The sequence below is a fragment of the Callorhinus ursinus genome, unplaced genomic scaffold (assembly GCF_003265705.2).
Source record: "Callorhinus ursinus isolate GAN/ISIS: 27379988/994484 unplaced genomic scaffold, GSC_fseal_2.0 scaffold50, whole genome shotgun sequence".
Taxonomy (NCBI): domain Eukaryota; kingdom Metazoa; phylum Chordata; class Mammalia; order Carnivora; family Otariidae; genus Callorhinus; species Callorhinus ursinus.
The window spans coordinates 10,876,917-10,894,862 of NW_027397112.1; the positions used below are offsets into that span (position 1 = coordinate 10,876,917).

At 39.7% G+C, this 17,946-nt stretch overlaps 1 protein-coding gene across 2 annotated transcripts in view; it reads left to right on the forward strand.

The window, feature by feature from the left end:
• Positions 1-17,946, forward strand: part of NSF (N-ethylmaleimide sensitive factor, vesicle fusing ATPase) — a 157,476-nt gene that overhangs the window by 75,012 nt on the left and 64,518 nt on the right. For both annotated transcript variants that reach the window (XM_025890029.2, XM_025890030.2), the window contains exon 9: positions 16,117-16,316. In XM_025890029.2, the coding sequence (XP_025745814.1) occupies positions 16,117-16,316 (200 nt within the window). The remainder of the gene's footprint in view (positions 1-16,116; positions 16,317-17,946) is intronic.

A 17,946-nucleotide genomic window follows, 5' to 3' on the forward strand; every position in this document is an offset into this window, starting at 1 on the left:
TCCCTCCCACCCCCCACCACTCCAGTAACACTCAGTTTGTTTCCTGAGATTAAGAATTCCTCATATCAGTGAGGTCATGTGATACATGTCTTTCTCTGATTGACTTATTTCACTCAGCATAACACCCTCCAGTTCCATCCACATCGTTGCAAATGGCAAGATCTCATTCCTTTGGATGGCTGCATAATATTCCATTGTGTATATATACCACATCTTCTTTATCCATTCATCTGTCGATGGGCATCTTGGCTCTTTCCACAGTTTGGCTATTGTGGACATTGCTGCTATAAACATTGGGGTACACGTACCCCTTCGGGTCCCTACATTTGTATCTTTGGGGTAAATACCCAGTAGTGCAATTGCTGGATCGAACGGTAGCTCTAATTTCAACTGTTTGAGGAACCTCCATACTGTTTTCCAGAGCGGTTGCACCAGCTTGCATTCCCACCAACAGTGTAGGAGGGTTCCCCTTTCTCCACATCCCCGCCAACATCTGTTGTTCCCTGACTTGTTAATTTTAGCCATTCTGACGGGTGTGAGGTGGTATCTCATTGAGGTTTTGATTTGGATTTCCCTGATGCCGAGTGATGTTGAGCACTTTTTCATGTGCCTGTTGGCCATTTGGATGTCTTCTTTGGAGAAATGTCTGTTCATGTCTTCTGCCCATTTCTTCATTGGATTATTTGTTCTTTGGGTGTTGAGTTTGATAAGTTCTTTATAGATTTTGGATACTAGCCCTTTATCTGATATGTCATTTGCAAATATTTTCTCCCATTCTGTCGGTTGTCTTTTGGTTTTGTGGACTGTTTCTTTTGCTGTGCAAAAGCTTTTTATCTTGATGAAATCCCAATAGTTCATTTTTGCCCGGGCTTCCCGTGCCTTTGGCGATGTTTCTAGGAAGAAGTTGCTGCGGCTAAGGTCGAAAAGGTTGCTACCTGTGTTCTCCTTTAGGATTTTGATGGACTCCTGTCTCACGTTTAGGTCTTTCAACCATTTGGAGTCTATTTTTGTGTGTGGTGTAAGGAAATGGTCCAGTTTCATTCTTCTGCATGTGGCTGTCCAATTTTCCCAACACCATTTGTTGAAGAGACTGTCTTTTTATAGCTCATTTCTTTTTAGTGCTGAATTGTATTCCATTGTCTGGATGCACCACAGCTTATTTATCCATTCACCTACTAGAGGGCATCTTGGTTGCTTCCAAGTTTGGGCAATTATGAATTATGAATAAAGCTCTTATGAACATCTGTGTACAGGTTTTACTGTGGGCATAAGTTTTCAACTATTTGGTTAAGTACCACGGAGTGCAATTGCTATATCATATAGAAAGGAGTATTGTAAGAAACTGTCTTCCAAAATGGCTGTGCCATATTGCATTTCCACTAACAACAAATGAGAGTTCCTGTGCTCCATATCCTCATCAGCATTTGCTGTTGTCAGTCTTAGGGATTTGGGCCATTTTAATAGGTGTGTAGTGGTATCTTGTTGCTTTAATTTGCATTTCCCTGATGACATATGATGTAGGGCATCTTTTCATATGCTTATTTGCCATCTGTATATCCTGTTTGGTGAAGTGTCTCTTAAGGTCTTTGGCCCATTTTTAAATTGGGTTATTTTTTTATTTTTGAGTTTTAAGAGTTCTTGCTATATTTTGGTTCTTCATCACATGTCTTTTGCAAATATTTTCTCCCAGTCTGTGGCTTGTCTTCCCATTCTCTTGACATAGTCTTTCACAGAGCAGTTTTTAGTTTTAACAAACTCCAGCTTATCAATTATTTCTCTCATGGATCACATCTTTGGTGTTGTATCTAAAAAACCATCTCTATACCCAACATCATCTAGGTTTTTTTCCCTACGTTGTCTTTTAGGAGCTTTATGGTTTTGCGTTTTACATGTAAGTCTGGGATCCATTTTGCATTAGTTTTTTGTGAGGGGTGGGAGGTCTGTGTCTTGATTCCTTTTTTTTCCTTTTTTTTTCACAGGTGTATGTCCAGTTCAGCACCATTTGTTGAAAAAACCATCTTTGCTTCATTGTATTTGCCTTTGCCCTTTTGTCAAAAATCAGTTGGCTGTATTTGTGTGTGCATGCATTTTTCAAATCCATTATTGAAAACTCCTAATTTTTTTCTGCTTCATTTTTTGGATCATTCCTTTTTTATTACAGCTTCAGTAAATTATGCTTGAACTATAAACAGTATCCTCCTTATTATCTTCCTAGCCTTCAGTCTCTTTTTTTCCTTCCTGTCCTGGAATATTTATTTCAGAGCTCATTCTCTTTGCAAAACTAGGTGGCTCTGTCAGAGAATATCAAGAGAATTACAGAATCTCAGCATTGCAAGGGATCTTAAATGTCATTTAGTTCATACACTTTTGTTTGCATTTTCTCTCCATTTTTGCTAAATAACTTGTCGAGTTCCTTAGTCTAAGCTTAGATTCCTGCAGTGACAGGGGAATCATTCTCTTTGAATGTTACATTCCATTTTTTCGACAACCGTACATGGAAGTCTTCCTTCTGTTAAGGTGAGATGTACATCCTTGTAGCTCTACAAGCTCTAGTTCTCCCCACTAAGACTATATAGAACAAGGATGCTTCTCCTTCACTATGAAAGCCCTTAGGGCATATGAAGAGAACTGTTCTGTCCAGACCTAAAGTCCTGCAGGATTCATCTTTTTCCTAAGCTGCATCTCCCAGCTGGGTTGGTTCCTCCAGCCAGTCCTTTTATAATTTATTTTCAGCCCATTACCATCCTATTCACATTCCTCTGAACTTTAACATTTGTTTATATTCTCCTTAAGTTGTGAAACCCAGAAATCAGTGATGTCCTGCAAGTGTCTTCCCTGTTCTAAAATAGGCCAGAACTCTCCATCCTTTGTTCAAAACCTCAGTCTTTTAGTACGCGCTAGAATTGCATTAACATTTTTGACATCCACATTCTATCTTGGATTCTATCTCACGTTGAATTACTGTTGAGTAAAACCCCCAAATCATCTCTCACAAAACCATACCTCCCCCAGCTGTACTTAATCTAAAATACAGAAATCTTACATTTATTCTTTTTTTTTTTTTTAAAGATTTTATTTATTTATTTGAGAGAGAGAGAACGAGAGATAGAGAGCACAAGAGGGAAGAGGGTCAGAGGGAGAAGCAGGGAGAAGCTCCCTGCCGAGCAGGGAGCCCGATGTGGGACTCGATCCTAGGACTCCAGGATCATGACCTGAGCCGAAGGCAGTCGCTTAACCAACTGAGCCACCCAGGTGCCCCAGAAATCTTACATTTATTCTTGATAACTTATCTTGTTAGAATAGTTCTTTGCTGTTCTACAGCTACAACTTGTCAAGGAATAAGAAATGTGTCCTTCTCAGCTTACGATTTAATTCAGGCCATAGAATGTATACACTAAATAAAGTAAAACTCTCAGAACTCTTAGAAAATGACTTAATGTCAGTTTAAGTATGAATGGTTCTCAGTGTCCTTTGGCCTGCTTTAGACTCACTTGAGTCAGGGGTTGGGGGGTGCTTATTAACTGGTCACCTTCCTCAGCTCCACTCTGGACTTAATGAATTCAAATTTCTAGGAGTGATGCCTGAGAATCTGCATTTTAACAGGCCCCATTGAACATGGAGCATGTGAAAGTTTGATGACTGCTACCCGAAGTGTTGGAGAATAGAACCAAAGATGCGATGTGAATGAGGTAGCATTGACACAGTCAGATGTGACAGGCTTAGGTGGCATTACTTAAGGAGGTGATTTCTGAGGAGCAGAAGGACATGAACTTGATAGAGTGAGTAGAAGTTCCAGGTGTAGGAAAGAAAGAATAAGTTGTCTGCCAGAGAAGATAAGATATTTGCTAGTCTGCAGCAGACGCCTTGTAGAGCAGCAAGTAAAATAAGTAGAGGGAAAAAGAAGAAAGGGAAAGCTGTAAAATTCTGAAACGAATAAGAACACATGCTGCCAGATGGCAGCAAGGCAGGACCTGCCATAGTAGACGCATGATCTTTGTCATCAAGAATTCATGAAATACCAGGCCACACCCTAGAAGGGAGTGTAAAAGGGTGGGGGTGTCAGCAGAGATTAGTTTGGAGAATTGCTACATATACCCCATCTTTGGTTCTAGGCTATCTAATGAGAAGATCTATATTAAATCTCAGTTGACTAATTTGGATATAGACCAGTCAGGTGGTAGACATCACACAGCTGCTTGGCGCTCAGGGCGGAGGCCTTTTTCACTTTATCGTAACGGAACTCAAAGTGTTCTTGAGAATATTTTAAAGTTGGCGGGGCACAGCAAGTCTCTGCTAGACAGATTGATACCTGTGGATGATCAGAGACCTGACTGCCCAAATGGGGTCAGGAGTAAGTTTTTAGTCTTGAATGTGCCCTTTCCTTAAATATTTGATAAATGCACAGCTCAGCAAATTGCAGATGATAGCCTGTGTTAGATGCTGATTGACAGTCTTTGAAAGGGACAAACAAACAAAAAGGGCGATGGAAGTGATGCTCCAAGTCCTCACTGCATGGCTAGAAAATTCAAAACTGTTTCTTTAAGTAATCATATCATACTACTGAAATGATGAGTTGGATGGAAGTGAGAACATACTCATTATTCTAGGAGAAGTTGGGATTATGCAAACTTTAAAACAAAAGATCATATATTAATATCAACTTTGATTATATTTCTGCAAGTGCATGCACTGTTTAAAAATAAGCATTCAAATCTGGTTTATACAACTGCAGAGAGAAGCTTGCAAGACTTGTGAATATGTCCTGACTTGCCACTAGTCTGTTGATAGTCTCCCTCTTAGGCAAACATGGCAAATCTGTCTGCATTTGAACTGGAAGCTACTTGGACTTCCCCTTTAAACATCAGCTGTCATTCAAAACCCACTTCACACTTTCTCTCTTTACAGATCATGTTGCCCACAAAATGAACTAAACACTCCTTAACCCTGATGCTAATTTGACAGAGATCACTTCTAATATATTATCATTCTGTTCACTCTTGTGTAAAATCAATGGGTTGTTGTTGTTTTTTTATATTTATGTATAATTTTTCTTCTTTCAGATACCTGAAAGTTGACAGTTTTTCCTCAGTGTAGCTTGCTTCTGATATCATCTCAGGAAAACAAAGAAAATTCACTGCTTTTTAAAATAAAAGAGCCTAGCAAACATACTTGTCACTTTTTTGGGATAATGTTTTATAAGATTATAAACAGCAAACATTACTGTTTATTCATTTTAGTGCAGTGGTAAGGCTATATATTTTCCATTGAGCTATTTTAAGAAGAGTTTACAATTAGCATATTAGATATCTTTTATTTTCATGTATCATTTTCATGAGAGGGGTGGGTAAGCCTTATAATGGATGGGGTCCTCTACAATTTAGACTTTCAGATCAGAAATCATTTCAGGTTATTTGTAGCACACACCTTAAAGCCTCTTCGACTTGTCCCCACCAAAATTTGTATGATTATAATCACTGGGTATCAATACCTGGGGCTCAAATAATATTCCAAGTTTTATACATTGCTGGAGAATTAACTGCTAATTAAGCTGAGAGAGTAAGAAGTGAGGTGGGAAGGCATATCATACCTCAAATGAAGAGGCAAAGGGTAGGCTGTGGTCGTCTAGCATGGCAAATGCGCTTTTGGATGAAGTACCCAGAAATAACCTCAGTTCCTCCCAAGTAGCACCAAGTCATTCCAGGTGAGTGCCAGCAGAGCAGGGTGTGTGCTCCCTGAGAGGGAAGTGGCAGCTAGGGACTATGACAGTGGTTACATTGGGGAGACACTTTGGGGAACTTTGGAGAAGAAACATACAGTAGAACAAGAGGTGGAGGAGAGAGCAGGACGTATACACATGGAACTGATAATCATAGTAGCCTGGTTTATGTTAATGAGTTATGTGTTGACCTTAAATGAGCTTGGAAAACTTGAGGCGTAGGTATGAACGGACTCTGCCTGAGGCATAAGAGAAGCAGGTGGGATTGACTTTGATAGTAATCCAATCCACCTGGAAGACAGAAGCTCAAGTGATGTCATAGGGGGGCTGAAGCCATGGAGAATCCTGATTTACTGAAGCCCTTGTGAAATCTTTGTGAAATTGCTGTGGTCCACCTCATTTACTACTGTGCTCATTTGGAGTTTGAGGTCCATCAGAATGTGTACTATCACTTGCAGTGTTCAAGTGACAGTAGTGTCTGATAAGTTAAGGGGCCACAGTTGTCAGTCTCAGAAGGAATTTCATAAGCAAAATAGTCACTTATTTTCAAGCTTTACAGTCACCTAGCAGTGATGTAATTCTCACAGAACAGTTAGGAGTCTGGTTGCATTTCATTGCTCATCTCCAACAAGATGGTTAAGTATAAGCTAATATTAATTAATAACCAATATTTATGAGCTCTTACTATATATGTCAGCAAGTCTGCTAAGGACTTTGGGTGCGTTATATTTAATCGTCATACTAACTTTCTGAGGTAGTTGCTGTTATCTCTAGCTAGCAAACTGAAGAGCCGAGATTTGAAACCAGGCAAGCTGAGTCTGGAGCTTGCACTTTTGACAATGTATATAAAATGGAATTCGTTTAACATAAAGACTGTCTTTTATTCTGAGATTACATCCACTCTACCTTTTGAGAGGAAGATATATCTCTTTTTATGAAACGGTGTTAGGAGATGTCAGGTTTGATTTTGTTATTTAAGAAATCTTTACTTTGCAAAATAAAAACTAAGCAACCCTATGACATCACTTCTCCGCTGTTAAAAAAAAAGTACTTTTTCTAATTTGTGAAAACAAGGTCTGAAAACCACTGCTCAGAAAAGTGAGACTGTTAGTAATTTTTAATGTTCTCTAGAGATTTTTCATTCAAATTATTTCCTAATGCATTTAATCTGATCAGTCCTCATCCATCTGGCACCTGACCACAAGTCATATGTTCATCCTGTGGACAGATACCTATTGTGAAACATAATTAAAATGCAGTCTGTGGTTCATATTCTAGGGTGTCATTAAAAACTCTTTATGACAAATGGTCTGGAATGAGGTACAAGCCAGCCTTATACCAAACGCTTTACTGAATGTGGTCTTACAGTGAGGTTCCAGTGTCTCGTGAACTTAAATCCTTAGGAAACGATGGCATTATCATTGGCTCTGTTTATTTCTTGGGCATTTTATATTGTTCATACCTTTGGTAGTAGCTATTATATAATAATAGGGTTAATAAACGTGGACACTTTTCCTTGTCAGTAACATTTGGAGAACAGAATGAGAGCAAGAGTAGCCCCACTGGAGAAGAATGAACAGGGGAGCCAGATAAGAAGCTGCCCGACTGACTTGCTCTTCCTGGTGTGATCTCTAGTGTGTTCTATTTCTCTCTCTGTTATTCTGGACTTGGGTGTCCTTGCTGGTGATTTGTTCAACAATCTATCTTCACAGTTCTTTGCTTCCTCATTTCCAGGAAACTTTCCTTCATTCCATCTCAGCCACCCCCTCTTTGGTCATACCCTGGGCTTCACTGTTACCAGTAACCACCCCTTCAGGGATCTCAGTGTTAAGTATCCTGCCTCCCATTTGTCCCGCGGTAGCATTGCCCTCACTCCAGCTCTAGCAGCTTAGATCCCACAGGACCCACCAGTTAATTTACTCTGTCACTTCCCAACCTTTTTCATCTCTCTTCCCTCTTTACCCAGCTTCGAGTCTGTGGTCTATCACGTTTATCCTCCTCAAATACAACGTAAATGGCCTTGCTTCTTATCTTCTGTGTGTGTCACAGCCCTGGGTATGTCTCCGCTACCTGCCTACTCTGGATCAGTACCCAGACTATTGAATATGGCTTAAGAAGAGCACAAAGCATGGTGTCTGATCTCAATTTAAATTTAAGAAGCACATCTCAGGTGGGCCCTCAGTGTTTCTTGGAATCAGTATTTCCTGCTATTCCTTCTGTATTTCCCTAGTCTAGCCACTGTCCTTCTCTCGAAGAGGACTAGTTCCTCTTTTCCGTTCTCCTCAGACCTCCGGCACCACCTCTTCCAGTCCCTCCGCAACAGCTGCTGGTGCCCTGGAATCATGATTTCATTGAGAAAATAGAAGTAGTCAGAAGAGAACTGCCTCTTCTTCCCCACCACCAAATGTAGCATTTGTTGAGTGAGTGAAAGAATATGCTATCACAGAACTTTTATTTATTCCTATATTCAAATGTAATTAGCAACTTAAATTCCAAAACTGTATATAAATCCTCTTTTTGGCCATTTTAGTTTATGCTTTTCCCAACCACCATCCTTTACGTTACTATAACCAAGAGTTATGTTTGTGCCTTAACCAAATAAAAAGTAGGTATTTTTAGGAAGTTGATTATTATTTTTTTAGATTATTTATTTATTTATTTATTTGAGAGAGAGAGAATGAGAGACAGAGAGCACGAGAGGGAAGAGGGTCAGAGGGAGAAGCAGACTTCCCGCTGAGCAGGCTGCCCGATGTGGGACTCGATCTCGGGACTCCAGGATCATGACCTGAGCCGAAGGGAGTCGCCCAACCAACTGAGCCACCCAGGCACCCTAGGAAGTTGATTATTAACAGGAGCAGTTAGTAAGATAAGCACTTAAGTAATTGAATACAGGAAATTAAGAGAAGAAATCCTTTGGAACTATGTTTGATTATGCTGTTAAACCACGATAGTTCTACCTTATGTAAATGATAGAGGAAGGAGAAAAGATGCGAATGATGTAGAAATGAAGATAAAGCTTCAAACTTTGTGGATGAGAACAAGTCATGTGATAGTTTCACCCTCACACTTTAGGAAAATTAGATAATAGAATTTAGTTACAAGTATGTTGACTTTAAATTTATGCTGTTATTTACCTCATGTTGCTCCACTTAAAGATTCAGTTTTGAAAAAAAATAAAGGGGTTAAAACCAAAAAAGTCAAGATTCTTATGCCAGCTTTAATGAAATTTGTATTTATGGAGTTGAGTAAGAGTCTACACCTTACAGGGGCGCCTGGGTGGCTCAGTTGGTTAAGCATCTGCCTTTGGCTCAGGTCATGATCCCAGGGTCCTGGGATCGAGCCCCACTTTGGGCTCCCTGCTCAGCGGGGAATCTGCTTCTCCCTCTGACCCTCCTCCATGCTTGTGTGTGCGCATGTGCGTGCACTCTCTCTCTCTCAAATAAATAAATAGAATCTTAAAAAAAAAAAAAGTCTGCACCTCACCTAACACTGTAAGTAGCTTAGATAATCACAACAAAGAGGAGAGTCCTCAGTGACCTGAGTTCCATATGCTGAGTTCACTTAATGGCATCTGTCTGCTCAAGCATGAGTTCCCACACATTTTCCCGGTTCCCCGTGTTCTTTCCAGATCTTTACCATGCTTCCCAGGATCATCACCTTGTCCCTCATTTTGTAGATGACCTAGCTCCTGCTTCACATAGTAAGTAGAGCACAGCAGGCAAAACCTCAGCTCACTTCCTCATCCCCTTTTCCCTAACTAATCTCTAATCTCAGAAGAAGAGGTTTCCTTGCAAGATATCTCTTGAAATCCCTCCTTTGTATTGCCAGAGTTTCCCAAATTGTGATCTCTGTTTGTTCCTGCTTATATTACTTAGCTTCCTTCTCCTACCTCAACCCAAAATGATCTGACCCTGACCCAAGACCTTATGGCCCAGATCAGCATGAACTTCCTGGTTTTTAAATCTAGTGTTCTCTTTCCAGGCCCCATCCTCTATGTCTGCAGCATTTGTCCCCATTATCACAACACCTCTGCTTAAAACTTCTTGTGGCTTTTCATGTGCCCAGAGCAGGCATTCAAAAACGTGGAACCAATGGTTTTGCTATCTTTTTTGAGATTTCAATCTGTATTTTTTTTTAAGATTTTATTTATTTATTTGAGAGAGACAGAGTACAAGCTGGGGAAGGAACAGAGGGGTGAGGGAGAAGCAGACTCCCCGCTGAGCAGGGAGCCTGATTCGGGACTTGATCCCAGGACCCTGAGATCATGACCTGAGCTGAAGACAGACACTTAACTGACTGAGCCACCCAGGCACCCCTCAACCTGCATTTTTTAAGGGATGTTACTACTTGAATCTTAAAGGCCTTATAGCCAAAAACAGTTATGATTTCCTCTAATCTCCTCTTGCTAACTTCTTAGTTATGTTCTAGGGTTTCATCATTTTACCATGTGCCCAGGCAACATACCTTTTGGGTCAACCTTGACTACTCCTCTTTCTTTTATTTTCCTTTGGTCTCTGAGCTCTGATGAATATCTCCCAAATCTTCCTTTCTTTTCCTACTACAATTTCTTGGGACTGTTGCCTCTTTCCATTTCTGGTCTCTTGTCTGGATTATTTCTGTAGTACATTCAGGGGTTTTAAATTTGGATTCCATGAATAGGCCTCAGAGGATCTAAGAATACCATCAAAACTGCATGCAATTTTTTTGTACATGTGCCTTTTTCAGGACAGGTCCATTGGATGATTCCATGGGAAAGAATGTAAGAGATAGAATGAGAGAATATGACAATTTAAATGAGTCAGTTCCACTGATTTCTCTTCTTTCCATGCCTGCTCTAAGTTCTGAGTAGTGAGGCACGTAGGACATCAAGAAAGAACAAGTGACAGCAGTCAGTTCAGCTTGGCAGTCAGGACAGGTCAGAGGCTTTCCAGCATCAGAGCCATGTCTTAATGTCCCGCAGAAGCTCAGGAGAAAGCTGGGGCATCTGTAGGGAGGTGTCCTCCTAAGGCCTCTGGACCCATTTGTTCATATGCTTCCAAAGGACTTGGAGGGAAATGAAAGTTTAATTGGCAAAAATCCCGAGCCAGCCAGTGAGGCAGTGTCCCCAGAAAAAGGTTAAAAATATTCCTCCAACTACACTTTTACCCTCTCATCTTTGTTCTCTAGTCCTTCCTCCACTCTACCACCAGAGTTAGTTTTTAGACATATATCTCATTGTGCACTCTCCCTGAATAAAATCCTCAGGGTTTTTATAAAACAAATTAAAAACTCCTGGGCATGGTGTCAAGGCCTTCCATAGTTGTCAAGGCCTTCCATAGTTGTCAAGGCCTTCCATAGTTGTCAAGGCCTTCCATAGCTGGGAGTCTCCAGGCACTCCTCTCCCCTCCCCTCCGAGACTGTAGCCACAACAGGTTACTACTGGCTGTTTTGAAAGGACAGCTTCTATGTCCATACCTCTATGCCTTTGATCATGCTAGTTTCCCTCGTTAGGTGCCATTTCCTCTCCTGTGCCCAATCATGAACCTCCTGCTATCTGTCCTTCAAGGCCTACACTAAATATTATTTCTTCCTGTGTCCATCCCTAATTTTCTGCCATCACCCTAGGAGAAGTCAGTCTCTCATGGCCAGGTTCCAAAAATATTTCATATATTATCTCTGATAATGTCGTATTATATTGTAGATAACCTATTTTTATTTCTGTCTTTCCTACTAAACCAGAAATGCCCTGCAGGTAGGGACTGCCTTTTTCATGTTTGTATCCCTAACACCTAGTTTCATGTCTAGTCCAAACAGGAGCTTAATACACTTTTGTTGAATGGAATTACTTACGAAGAGTTTTTATGACTCATTTAAAATTAGAGACCAATGCTTATTTAATAAGTCAGAATAGGCTATAATAATAGTAGTAATAACAAAGTCCCATTTCCACTGCTTATTCAAGTAACTGCTTCCTTTTTGGAAGTGGATTTTGAAAATCTTCACATGTCAATGTATATTTTTGATGTGCTTTCTTGAGATCCTGAAAGAATTATAGTTCTAATGCAGAACTAGAGCTTCTATGACATTCCTGTTGGTGTCATATTGAGTAGATTCTGTCATTTCAGAGATCTGTATGAAATACAGTAAGTTCCACGGATATGCATTTTATCTCTTTCAGACTTCATGGTAATATTCTGTGAATTGTTTATAAAGTCTGAGTTCATTTAATTCAAACCACATTAAATTGAGCATTTTCCACAGATGAAAACAGAATTACGGAGTTAAGACTCTAGTACAGACAGTCTCCAACTTACGATGGTTTGACTTAATGATTTTTTGAGTTTATGATGGTGTGAAAGTGATATGCGTTTAGTAGAAACCATATTTCAAATTTTGAATTTTGGTCTTCCTGGGCTAGAGAGCACAGTATTCTCTCATAATTCTGGGCAGCGGCACCCACTGCTCCCAGTTGGCTGTGCCATCACAAGGGTTGTCTTCAACTTACAGTGGGTTTATCAGGAAGTAACCTCATCATAAGTTGAGGAGGGTCTATGTTATATATTATGCAGTTTGTTCTGCTAAATTTGCAAAGTCCCAGTCACTGTAAATATGTTTTTTAGGTATTTAAATAAGTTCAGTTACGAAAATAAACACTTCCATAAATGAAGAGCTTCAAATAATTTTTTTAAATCTTATTTTTTTAAAAGATTTTATTTATTTGTCAGAGAGAGTAAGAGAGGGAGCACAAGCAGGGGGAGCGGCAGGCAAAGGGAGAGGGAGAAGCAGGCACCCCACAGAGCAAGGAGCCTGATACGGGACTTGATCCCAGGACGCTAGGATCATGACCAGAGCCAAAGGCAGATGCTTAACCAACTAAGCCACCCAGTCGTCCCTCAAATAATTTTTTTAAATGGTCTTCTCTCCCTCATTTTCTTTTGAGTTTTGTAGGAAAGGAATCAACAACAATTTAGCCATTTACTGAGTACATATTATATGCTAGACATTATGGTGGATGTTTGCAATTCCAGCTTGATGAGATAGCACCTGCCCTTGAATAGTTCATGGTCTAATGGAGAAAGTATATAAACAAATAATTGCAACTTAAACCTTGGGGAAAAGGAAAGAAACTCCTTTGAGAAGCCATGATGAGGTTGAGAATGGATGTGTCTGCAGATGAATTTGTGGTTAGAGAAGCAATGAGCTAAAGGGATTTCATACTTGATAGTCTTTTTTTTTTTTTTTAATATGTGAAGTAGGAATCTAGATCTTTTCTATGAATTAAACGGATGGGGTAGGGGCGCCTGGGTGGCTCAGTTGGTTAAGTGCTGCCTTCGGCTCAGGTCATGATCTTAGAGTCCTGGGATCGAGCCCCGCATCAGGCTTCTTGATCAGTGGGGAATCCACTTCTTCCTCTCCCTCTGCTATCTCCCTTACTTGTCTCTCTGGCTCTCTCTCTCTCTCTCTCTCTCTCTCTCTCTCTCTGTCAAATAAATAAATAAAATCTAAAAAAAATAAATGCATGGGGTAGCACTTGAGAAGAACAGTGAAGATCTGGATAATTAATGCAGAGAATAGGAGGTGAACTGACAGAAACCAGTAAAGGGTGGCATGCAATATCGAGAAGCAGTGAGCGTGGAACTGAAATTGGCTAATAGGAAATTGTGAGAGTATCAGTCAGGACAGTGGTGTAATTTTCTCTGGTTATGCTCTGTGGCCAACATGTAGGTGCAGTAAAGCCATTCTGTGGGCCAGGCCTGATGGGTAGAACAGAAGTGTAAGACGGCTAGGGAATTGAAAGAGTATAGCTTAATGTAGAAGGAAGTACCATTAGGAGGAAGTTGATAAACTTGGATAAAGTTAAGAAATTAGAGGATGAGGATAAGGCCTAGTACTTTGTAGGTCCTCAGCAAGTCTTCATTTTCTCCTTTTTGGCTCCCCTTTCCTGTGCCTTGTTTTACCACCACCATGACCACCTGCCTCTGCTGTGGTTTATATGAATAGTTTCAAGTCATGATGGTAGCAGTTGGCTCAGATTAGCAGCCAGGTTCCAAAGTCTTCATCAAAAGTGCCCCAGTGGTTTGGATGCTGGCAGTGCCTCATGGTGTTGGCCTCTAGGAGAAGCTCGGGGCTTACCCCCTTATCTCAGTACGCCTTGTGCTCCAAGAGTGGATCAAGGGCAAAGACATTTTATTGGCCATGGTTCTCAGGACAGGAATTTACTCTGTGATGAGAAGGGTTAAGACTCTAAGCCTTCAAGGGATTCCACTAAGTTCCCCTTGTCTCTACAAATCTAACCATAAGCACATATCTCATTACTTTCAAGGATTTAAAAGGGAGTCTTTTTTTGATATACAGAAGCAGTGACCATACTGGCAACCCAAAGGGTCTTCCTACTCAGAATCTAAAATATCTAGTAGAGTTGGTTGTACCTTGTGATTTCTTTTATGTGAGTTATTAAATGTATTGTCATAATTTTTTTCGAAGAAACAGTTTTTAAGGCTTTCATTCCAAATGAAGACAAACTATTATACATGGAAACACTATGTTTCATTTCCAGAAATTTTCTTTTTCACCTGTACTTTTGAGTGTAACACCTAAATCTAATAAATCATTATTTCACAGAATGCTTTTTTTTTTTGGTGTAGTATAAGGAAAAAACTCATAAGAAAAGAGTCATGCATCCTAAGTGTGAAACTGCAAGAAAAGTGAGAATTCCTAGAGTTAGTAAACTGAAACCACAGGTCATCGGAATCTTAGAAATGAAGTAAATGCTCGTGAAGAGTTGGCTAAAGAAATCCTGGGGAGTCTAAATCACCAGTCTTGCTTTTTCCCTGTTGTTACTGATACCTTTTAAGGCATTTAGCAATGCTTGCCTGGAAAAGAATTGAATACTGTTCTTCTGAAACTTCATCTTCATCTGGGTGGTGCTGACACAAGCGTGTGCCTCCCTTGGCATTAGTCACATGAAGTAGGACATTCAACTTTATCCACTAAGTTGTAACATCCATCTGGATCCTTCTAGATTGCTCTATACCAGCCAACTCAAAACATGTTTGCCCATTCTTCAAGGGCTTGTGTTGACAGGTAGACCTGTAATTTCTATGACTAAGATATGGTTTCCATAGCCTACCATATCATAATAGATTTGTGTTGAGTTAAATTTGCCTAAAAGCAGATCTCTTTTATTCTTTGTAAAGTAAAAACTAATGGAAAATAAGTAATACTTCCTAATTAGGTATTTAGGTCAGAGAGACATCTTCAGAGTTAAAAGTATTCTAAATGATAGTTCGAATATACTTTTCCAAAGACCTTTAATTGGCAGCTTTCACACTCAAATATTGGTAACTTGTGTAGGAATTTTTTCTGGATTTTCTATTTAAAAAAAGAGTTTTAGGGGCACCTGGCTGGCTCAGTCAGTAGAGCATGTGACTCTTGGTCTCCAGGTCATGAGTTCAAACCCCATGTTGGGTGTGGAGCCTACTTTAAAAAAAAAAAAAAAAAAAAAAAAAGCTTTACAATGTCCACAATAGCCAAACTCTGGAAAGAGCCAAGATGTCTATCGACAGATGAAGGGATAAAGAAGATGTGGTATATAAACACAATGGAATATTATGCAGTCATCAAAAGGAATGAGATCTTGCCATTTGCCACAACGTGGATGGAACTGGAGGGTGTTATGCTGAGTGAAATAAGTCAATCAGAGAAAGACATGTATCATATGACCTCACTGATATGAGGAATTCTTAATCTCAGGAAACAAACTGAGGGTTGCTGGAGTGGTGGGGGGTGGGAGGGATGGGGTGGCTGGGTGATAGACATTGGGGAGGGTATGTGCTATGGTGAGCGCTGTGAATTGTGCAAGACTGTTGAGTCACAGATCTGTACTTCTGAAACAAATAATGCAACATATGTTAAGAAAAAAGAAAAAGAAGAAGATAGGAGGGGAAGAATGAAGGGGAGTAAGTTGGAGGCGGAGACGAACCATGAGAGACGATGGACTCTGAAAAATAAACTGAGGGTTCTAGAGGGGAGGAGGGTAGGGGGTTGGGTTAGCCTGGTGATGGGTATTAAAGAGGGCACATTCTGCATGGAGCACTGGGTGTTATGCACAAACAATGAATCATGGAACACTACATCAAAAACTAATGATGTAATGTATGGTGATTAACATAATAAAATAAAAAAAATAAAAATAAAAAAACAAAAACAACAAACAAACAAAAATAAAGTTTATGTAAATTCAATCACAAAAAAAAAGCTTTAGTTCATTCTTGTTCTGCTCATGGCACTTGGATATTATATGTTAATGACATGACTATAGTTTTCCTAACATGCATATGAAGAAGAAAGAAAATTTTCCTTTAGATGGAAATTTTCCTTGGATTTTAGTTGTTATAAGACTGTTTTCTTTTCCTTTTTAGGTTGCAAACATGTTAAAGGCATCCTGTTATATGGGCCCCCAGGTTGTGGTAAGACTCTCTTGGCTCGACAGATTGGCAAGATGTTGAATGCAAGGGAGCCCAAAGTGGTCAATGGGCCAGAAATCCTTAACAAATATGTGGGAGAATCAGAGGCTAACATTCGTAAACTCTTTGCTGATGCTGAAGAGGAGCAAAGGAGGGTAATGTTAATATAAGTATAATTCAGTAAAAGTTTGTTTTCATTTATACAATGAATGAAACCCAAAGCTATGGTGGAAAACTTTGTTACTGTGATCCATGTTTTGAAAAACATGCAGGTAAAGTTTATTTAGTACTGAATTATATCACTGAACCAGGGATTATGGGGAATTTACATGATGTGAACAGATGTCATTACCCGCACGTCCATAATACAAAGATAGATGATTGTATAAGCCCAAATTTTGCAAAAACAGATCATGAATTTATTTCTGGGTGTCACTTTTATTCCACATGACTTTCAGAGACTTGAACTCATTTGTCCTTTGGAAAAAGGGGAAATTAAATTTGTAAAATGACTTATAGAATTACCTGTATGTAAGTTTCATGAGCAGAAAGCTAGCTTACTTACCACTGAGTCTCCTCAGTTGTAGAGTGACAGGTATGAGTTGTTAGGTCTCAAAGGAAAGTTTGATGTGGGTCTGAGAAAAAAATTAATTAAAAGTCAAACCAGAGTTTACTAATTGTTATGGTTAATTTTATGTGTCAGTTTGGGCCTCAGGGTGCCCACACATTTGGTTAAACATTATTCTGGGTGTGTTTGTGAGGATATTTCTGGACGAGATTACTATTTGCATTGGTAGACTGAGTAAAGCAATTGCCCTCCCTAATATGGGTGGGCCCCATTCAATCAGTTGAAAGTCTGACTAGAACAAAAGGGCTACTCCTCCCCTGACTAAGGGAATTTCCTACTGCCTGACTGCTTTTATCTGGGCCATCAGTTCTTCCCTGCCTTTACACTCAGACTGAAACTGCAGCCCGTCTTGTGTCTCCAGCTTGCCAACTGCAGATATGGGGACTTGTCAAGCCCCATAATTGGGTTACCCAACTCCTTATAATTAATCTTTCTGTAGATAGATATAGATTTAGATCTATAAGGGGTGTGTGTGTGTGTGTGTGTATTTTCAGGTATCCAATAGGATGGATCTATAGATCCATCTTATTATATTTCTTTGGAAAACCCTCATACTAACCCTCATACATACTAACTAACTAATACTAACATATTTATTTCATTGACAAAAGTTTAAAAACAATGCCATAGGATTTCTGCTTCTAGCAATACAGTAGACTAGGTAACCTGAAAACCTGTCTTCCATAAATACCTTCAAATGCTGGGTAAACTATAACTAAAATCATTTTAAATTCATAATTTAGTTCTCAAGAAAGAAAAGGAGAGCTCCAGAAATGAAAAGAAAACTCTGAAAATTAGACTGGTAAAGATAAGAGCTGTGGCTTTTGGTTTTGGTAATGTATGAGTTTGGGTTTTAGTACCCACTAGCAGGCACTTGAACCCACTTAAGATGTGGACTAGGAACTGGAACCTTCAAAGGGGTTGTGTCCTCACTGAAAAGAATGGTCTAGAAATTGTCTGCTCACCAGCACAAAGAAATAACAAAAACATTTAACCATCTGTCTGAGTTCTGCAGTGGGAGCTATAGAATCTCTCATGGGAATTCTGAACTATGGATTCTTAACTCATGCTTAGAATTTGAAAATACACACACACACACACACACACACACACCACCACCACCACCACCACCACCACCACCACCACCACCACCACCA